This window comes from Oncorhynchus gorbuscha, linkage group LG06 (genome assembly GCF_021184085.1).
Source record: "Oncorhynchus gorbuscha isolate QuinsamMale2020 ecotype Even-year linkage group LG06, OgorEven_v1.0, whole genome shotgun sequence".
NCBI classification, from domain to species: domain Eukaryota; kingdom Metazoa; phylum Chordata; class Actinopteri; order Salmoniformes; family Salmonidae; genus Oncorhynchus; species Oncorhynchus gorbuscha.
Window position 1 is genome coordinate 21,344,653 of NC_060178.1, and position 8,730 is coordinate 21,353,382.

The window sequence follows — 8,730 nt, forward strand, 5'->3', positions numbered from 1 at the left end:
TCTACTATTGGTTATATACACTAGACACCTTGACTCTCCAGTCTCCCCTTCGCTCTGCCAAAAATTGGACTACCTGCACAAACAGAGACCATATGGGTTTTTCATTTCAATTTCCAAATGAAGTAGGAGTTAATCTAACAAGCTTTCAGACAACATGGACAGCATCATGACTAACAATAGTGTAAAGAGAGTGAAACAAGTGTTTGTCTTACAGTGCATGGCAGAGTCATTAGTTAGGTGATAATGGCATTGAATCCTCACTCTGGCCATCAGCTACTTACCTGACTCACACACAGACACCCAACAAGCATGAAGCAGTGTCTGTCAGAAGGTTCGATGCTTAAACTGATGACAATCAATCAAATAAGTGAATGTTCCTTGTTAGGGAAATGTGTGGAGTGGTATGTACAACAAGACAAGGGACATACGGGACAAGTGGATCTACAGTGCCTTCGGAAAGTATTCAGACTTCTTGACTTTTCAACATTTTGTTACATTACAGCCTTATTATGAAATGGATTCAAAATAATAATAAATAAACTCTGCAATCTACATGCAATGCCCCATAATACCAATGCCCCATAATACCAATGCCCCATAATACCAATGCCCCATAATACCAATGCCCCATAATACCAATGCCCCATAATACCAATGCCCCATAATACCAATGCCCCATAATACCAATGCCCCATAATACCAATGCCCCATAATACCAATGCCCCATAATACCAATGCCCCATAATACCAATGCCCCATAATACCAATGCCCCATAATACCAATGCCCCATAATACCAATACCCCCATAATACCAATGCCCCATAATACCAATGCCCCATAATACCAATGCCCCATAATACCAATGCCCCATAATACCAATGCCCCATAATACCAATGCCCCATAATACCAATGCCCCATAATACCAATGCCTCATAATACCAATGCCCCATAATACCAATGCCCCATAATACCAATGCCCCATAATACCAATGCCCCATAATACCAATGCCCCATAATACCAATGCCCCATAATACCAATGCCCCATAATACCAATGCCCCATAATACCAATGCCCCATAATACCAATGCCCCATAATACCAATGCCCCATAATACCAATGCCTCATAATATGCCCCATAATACCCCATAATACCAATGCCCCATAATACCAATGCCCCATAATACCAATGCCCCATAATACCAACCAATGCCAATGCCCCATAATACCAATGCCCCATAATACCAATGCCCCATAATACCAATGCCCCATAATAATACCAATGCCCCATAATACCAATGCCCCATAATACCAATGCCCCATAATACCAATGCCCCATAATACCAATGCCCCATAATACCAATGCCCCATAATGCCCCATAATGCCCCATAATACCAATGCCCCATAATACCAATGCCCCATAATACCAATGCCTCATAATACCAATGCCCCATAATACCAATGCCCCATAATACCAATGCCCCATAATACCAATGCCCCATAATACCAATGCCTCATAATACCAATGCCTCATAATACCAATGCCCCATAATACCAATGCCCCATAATACCAATGCCCCATAATACCAATGCCCCATAATACCAATGCCCCATAATACCAATGCCCCATAATACCAATGCCCCATAATACCAATGCCCCATAATACCAATGCCCCATAATACCAATGCCCCATAATACCAATGCCCCATAATACCAATGCCCCATAATACCAATGCCCCATAATACCAATGCCCCATAATACCAATGCCCCATAATACCAATGCCCCATAATACCAATGCCCCATAATACCAATGCCCCATAATACCAATGCCCCATAATACCAATGCCCCATAATACCAATGCCCCATAATACCAATGCCCCATAATACCAATGCCCCATAATACCAATGCCCCATAATACCAATGCCCCATAATACCAATGCCCCATAATACCAATGCCCCATAATACCAATGCCCCATAATACCAATGCCCCATAATACCAATGCCCCATAATACCAATGCCCCATAATACCAATGCCCCATAATACCAATGCCCCATAATACCAATGCCCCATAATACCAATGCCCCATAATACCAATGCCCCATAATACCAATGCCCCATAATACCAATGCCCCATAATACCAATGCCCCATAATACCAATGCCCCATAATAATGCCCCATACCAATGCCCCATAATACCAATGCCCCATAATACCAATGCCCCATAATACCAATGCCCCATAATACCAATGCCCCATAATACCAATGCCCCCCATAATACCAATGCCCCATAATACCAATGCCCCATAATACCAATGCCCCATAATACCAATGCCCCATAATACCAATGCCCCATAATACCAATGCCCCATAATACCAATGCCCCATAATACCAATGCCCCATAATACCAATGCAAAAACATTTTAGGCAGTCTTTTCAAACAGCTCTTATACTAAAAGAGCGTTATCATAACTTTCACAGTATCATTCCAATCTCATAGTATGTACAGTGCATTCGGAAAGTATTCAGACCCCTGCCCTTTTTCCACATTTTGTTACGTTACAGTCTTATTCTAAAATGTATTAAATACATTTTGTTCCTCATCAATCTACACACTATACCCCCCAGGTTTTTGCAAATGTATTAAAAATAAACACACCCTATTCAGACCCTTTGCTATGAGACTCTAAATCGAGCTCAGGTGCATCCTGTTTCCATTAATCATCCTTGAGATGTTTCTACAACATCATTGGAGTCCACCTGTGGTAAATTCAATTGATTGAATATGATTTGGAAAGGCACACACCTGTCTATATAAGGTCCCACAGGTGACAGTGCATGTCAGAGCAAAAACCAAGCCATGAGGTCGATGGAATTGTCCACAGAGCACCGAGACAGGATTGTGTCCAGGCACAGATCTGGGGAAGTGTCCCAAAACATTTCAGCAGCATTGAAGGTCCCCAAGAACACAATGGCCTTCATTATTCTTGGTCAGGGAGGTGACCAAGAACCTGATGGCCACTCTTGACAGAGCTCTAGAGTTCCTCCTCTGTGGAGATGGTTGTCCTTCTGGAAGGTTCTCATCTCTGCAGCACTCCACCAATCAGGCCTTTATGGCAGAGTGGCCAGATGCAAGCCATTCCTCAGTAAAAGGCACATGACAGACTGCTTGGAGTTTGCCAAAAGGCACCTAAAGACTCTCAGACCATGAGAAACAACATTCTCTGGTCTGATGGAACCAAAATTGAACTATTTGGCCTGAATGCCAGTCGTCACGTCTGGAAGAAACCTGGCACTTTGAAGCATGATGGTGAAAGCATCATGTTGTGCAGATGTTTTTCAGTGGCAGGGACTGGGAGACTAGTCAGGATCGAGGCAATGAATGGAGCAAAGTACAGAGGGTGATCCTCGATGAAAACCTGCTTTAGTTCTTAGGACATCAGACAACCAAGACAACGCAGGAGTGGCTTCTGGACAAGTCTCTGATATGTCCTTGAGTGGCCCAGCCAGAGCCCGAACTTGACCCCAATCAAACATCTCTGGAGAGACCTGAAATTAGCTCTGCAGCAACGCTCCCCATCCAACCTGACAGAGCTTGAGAACAATGGGAGAAACTCCCCAAATACAGGTGTGCCAAGCTTGTAGCGTCAAACCCAAGAAGACTTTATGCTGTAATCGTTGCCAAAGGTGCTTCAACAAAGTACTGAATATTGTGTAATATTTCAGTGTTTTTTTATTTATGACCCATTATCTATTAAAAATTCTAAACACCTTTTCTTGCTTCGTCATTATGAGGTATTGATGAGGGACAAAAAACAATTTAATCAATTTTAGAATAAGGCTGTAAAGTAACAAAATGTGGAAAAAGTCAAGGGATCTGAATACTTTCCGAAGGCACTGAACAAAAAAAACAAAAAAATGAAAGTGTTGGTCCAATGTCTCACGAGCTGAAATAAAAGATCCCAGAAATGTTCCATACACACAAAAAGCTCATTTCTCTCAAACTTTGTACACACATTTGTTTACATCCCTGTTCGTAAGCATTTCTCCTTTGTCAAGATAATCCATCCACCTAACAGGTGTGGCATATCAAGAAACGAATTAAAACAGCAAGATCATTACACAGATGCACCTTGTGCTGGGGACAATAAAAGGTATCTAAAATGTGCAGTTTTGTCACAACACAATGCCATAGATGTCTCAAGTTGAGAGAGCATGCAATTGACATGCTGTCCGCAGGAATGTCAACAAGAGCTGTTGCCAGAGATGTAATGATAATTTCTCAACCATAAGCCGCCACCAACGTCATGTTAGAGAATGTCCCACTGGCCTCAAAACCGCAGACCACGTGTAACCACACCAGCCCAAGGGGGGTGCTGAGGAGTATCTGTCTGTAATAAATCCCTTTAGTGTGTGTGTGTGTGGGGGGACTAATTCTAATTGGTTTCAATTGACTGATTTCCTAATGTGAATTTTTACCCAGGAAAGCCTACAAGTAATCCTCATCATCATGATCCCCACACAGTCAGCCATAGGATGAAGGCAACTTCGACAAAGCATTCCAGGTTAAGCTGGTTGAGAGAATGCCAAGAGCATGCAAAGCTGTCATCAAGGCAAAGGGTGGCTACTTTGAAGAATATAAAATATATTTTTTATTTGTTTAACAGTTTTTTGGTTACTACATGATTCCACATGTGGTATTTCATAGTGTTGAGCTTTTACTATTATTCTACAATGTAGAAAATAGTCAGATAAAGAAAAACCCTTGAATGAGTAGGTGTGTCGAAACTTGACTGGTACTGTATATTTTAAACAAAATACAAACATCTGGATAAGCATCAAAAACCTACATAGGAGAGTTTTAAATTAGGTACTGTTTCTCCATGATAAACGTACTGTATTTATTCATGCAGGAGAAAAAAAAAGCAACACGAGATAGCACTGCTATACGGGTGTCTTGATGAAGTCTCCACATTATCTTTGTGATCTTGGGACAAGAAACTCGGTTCATAGTTGTAACAGTCATCGTTACATCGTGTGTGAAGGCTAAAAATGTAACGAAGTGAAGATCATATCAGGATCACAACACAATAGCTTGTGTCGCAAAGAAAGCAACGAAGTACATGAGATGTTGCCTTTATGCAAAGCACTGGTTAAAATCTGTGCCTCCACTTATAATCAAAATCGTTCATTTGACACTTTAAAAGTTATGGCAGTTTCTTTGCCTTCCCCCAAAGAGGATAAAGGCTTAGCTTGTACTATGATATAGCCGTTATTAATATTCAAAGCCACATACATTAGACACTTTGATATTTGGACAAATTATTTCAAAAGGATTGAGGTTATTTCGTTTGTAAGTGTTAGTCCAAGGCTTTTCAAACATGTATCAGTTGTATATTTACACACATTTTACAGTAACACTCCTCTTAACATTGATGCTCGGCTGCATTGCTTACATATACCACGCTTACAAGTTTACGTAGCTGTAACTAAAGTTTATTTAACAGACAAGTCAGAACTTCCCTTCATTTGCTCAGGTGGGATGTCCAGCACAAATTCTTCATTAACACGAATAGAGTAAGAGGAAATCTATAATAAGACGTGTAGAGAAGATCTAGTAAACCTACTGTATGGGTCAATTGCATTTTTAAAAATCACTAGAAACGAGTCTCAAAACTTTGCACATTCAAACAATATGTGAGTCAGCGTCCATGCTGCATGCAACTGCTTACAGGAAAAACAACACTCAGATTCCATATCTTCTAAAATAGAATGTCATGCACAACATCGTTGTTCGAAGTAGCAATTATGTTATTTATTGCAATCGCTGCATGAGCGCTATATTTGATATTTAAATTCTAGACAACGATACATTTATAACCCCAAATGAACAACTATTCGGTTGATTGCGATAATGTTGCGATCATGTTTTAATAAATATCTAAAATAACGACAAAGTTAAAAAAAAAAAAAAAAAGTTAGAGACGTACCATCGCGGGAGAAAACAACACTCAGGAGAGCAAGCGAGTAATGTACAGACCTATACATTATGGTAGCTATAGTTTAGAAAGTTGGAGCTTCCTTTTAACCAGGTAAAACTCTTAAATAGTGCATAATTCACTTACTTTTCTCTCGCTTGGCTATCGGAAGGGACGACAGCTCCTTTACCTTTAGCGTACATGCTGGATTCTGTTTTAAGACTTTTACCCCACTCAACACCTGTCAAAGAAAGCAGCCAGCCAAACGTTCTATCTCCATAGCTACCCCTTTAGTGTTTTTCCTTATCCTCCTCCTCCTCCTCCCCCCTCCTCCTCCTTTTTTTCACATCTCCAACATTGGCCACAAATCAGGCACAGTTTCTATTGGGGGAACTTGAAACAGACCGATGGTGGATTTTTTTCCCCCTCAACCGCTGTTCGAGAATGCATTCACACTCCCTCCGCTAAAGGAAGGTGGGGGCTTCTTAAAGGGGAACGCACACGCTTCTTGTTTACTGACCTCAGAAACATGTAAGAATTGAGGTAGGAAAAACTGAAGTCTTCCATTTAGGCCAGCATTTCCCAAACTCGCCCATTGGGATCCCAAGGGGGGCACGTTTTGGTTTTTGCCCTATCACTAATTGATGGTTTACATTTCTCAAATCATAAATTCAAAAAGACTACTGGATTGACCAAAGGCTCAAGCCCGTTTTATCCGCACAGCAACATTGACTTAATTTACTGAGCAGTCCTAGGTAGCTGAGGGGTTGGACAAATACATTTCATGGTAGCTAATTGAATTACACAAATAGCCAAACTGACCATGATGTGAAAGGCTACTGCCTGCGTGAAAACGTATCAAAATAATGAGTCGCAGTCTCCCCAAATGTAGCAGTTACAGTGTTGTGCTTCGCAACTGAGTCAAGTATGTATTATTATTTTTGAATGAGGACATAAGTTTGCCTGTTGGTGAGCCAAAGTAGATATTTAGTGCGTGCTTAGTGTTGTAGCAGTTGTTGTCATCTTTTGCTTTGTGTTGTAGCAATTCTTTAGCGATTCATAGAATCACATGATGAGGAACCTTGTCTGAGACATAAAAAACATTGTAGTCTCCAGACCAAAAGCTAGTTGGAGTGGTGAGCATCAACAGCCAGGGTGTAAACCAGTCGGTTACATTGGTGCCATGACCTGTATCAAAGAGCTGAGGTTGATGATGAGAGGGGTTTAAAGGGGAGTGAATGTAAAGCAGGCAGCTAGTCTGGAGAGTTGTAGCCTTTGCCTGTCGAGTAACCTCCACCTAGAGACCTAAAAAGTCAACTGACCCCCCCCTTCTTATTGTCAGTTGTTGCCTCAACTTACTCTCATTGTCAACCTAATGATCGAATTGAATAGCTACGTTCTGCCTCTATCGTTAAGATCCTAAGTGGCTGAGGGTGAAGCTACTCAGGTTCAATTATTTATGTTTTTGATATGGTTAAAAATAACCCTCATAGACCACCACACTGCACAGAGCAACCTTCCTCTGTAGCAAACGTCTTTGTTATACAAGGTCAATATAAACACAATGGATATGTGTAGTGTAGCAACCATTTCAGATATTCTACAGTTGGAAGAAAAAAATCTATAAATTGCTGTCCAGCAGAGGAATTCCCCCAGCACCTCCCATTGTGGGGGGGCCAAATGATAATTAATCACAGGTTGAATAATTTAATGCAGAGCCAATGGATTCCTTCCCCAGCACATTTCTCAGCACCTGCCTTAGGAAAGGTGTGTGTGTGTGTGTGTGTGTGTGTGTGTGTGTGTGTGTGTGTGTGTGTGTGTGTGTGTGTGTGTGTGTGTGTGTGTGTGTGTGTGTGTGTGTGTGTGTGTGTGTGTGTGTGTGTGTGTGTGTGTGTGTGTGTGTGTGTGTGTGTTGGTGCTGGGGCCTCTTTTGGGTCCAGAGACAGGGAGCGCAGAGCACATCTTGTAGGGGGCTTGGGCTAATGCACGTAAATGTGTAAAGTATGATTTCAAACATGGATGAAATTGACATTTGGGTACAGGACTCGTGTCCTGACATTCAAACATGGTTAAATGGTTCTGTCTCTAATAAAGACATTGAAGTAAATTATTATAATGTATTTAGATGTGACAGATTACAGAAAGGGGAGGAGTGGCCATATATGTCAAATATAAGTTCTTGGCATCCCAATCTTTAAATATTTCTGTTCCCAAGGTCATCAAACACACAAATTTGGTTGAAGATGTGTCCATAAACCAGAATACACATTAATTGTTGCTGGGATTTACCGACCCCTGCTGCCATTGCGGATGCTGTGGGTACTATATCTGAGCATTTACCACCTTTTCTGTCTTTGGAGTTTGCCGGGGATAGCCAATCTAGATTGGCTATCCCCGGCCTCAAATCAATATAAGAGTATATGCATTGATTTTAATCTGACTCGACTGATCTCAAAACCCACACGGCGAAATTTGAAAAACTCTATTAACTCCTCATTGATTGATTTAAATCTTACAAATAACGCCTATAAATATTGTCTAGTGGAAAATTTGCATTTGATCTCAGTGATCATTTTCCCATAGTATATATTAGAGATATGAAACAGCAAAATACTAATCCTTGTTTAATTGATTAATAAGAGACATTTTTTAAAGTTTTCTCCTCGAGGAATTTGACATGTTCTACTCTGCCACTGTCTCCTGTATTCCTGATCCTGAGTTGGCTCTTGAAAATATCTCCATAT

At 41.0% G+C, this 8,730-nt stretch overlaps 1 protein-coding gene across 2 annotated transcripts in view; it reads right to left on the minus strand.

Annotated features, from left to right (window-relative positions):
* LOC124037674 (single-stranded DNA-binding protein 3-like) overlaps positions 1–6,309 on the minus strand; it is a 137,639-nt gene extending 131,330 nt beyond the window's left edge. The window contains exon 1 of one of the 2 annotated variants that reach the window (XM_046352620.1): positions 6,134–6,309. In XM_046352620.1, coding sequence (XP_046208576.1) covers positions 6,134–6,189 — 56 coding nt within the window. In that variant the 5' untranslated portion in view covers positions 6,190–6,309. The remainder of the gene's footprint in view (positions 1–6,133) is intronic. The other variant, XM_046352621.1, reaches the window with a different exon arrangement.
* Positions 6,310–8,730: the final 2,421 nt, after the last annotated feature.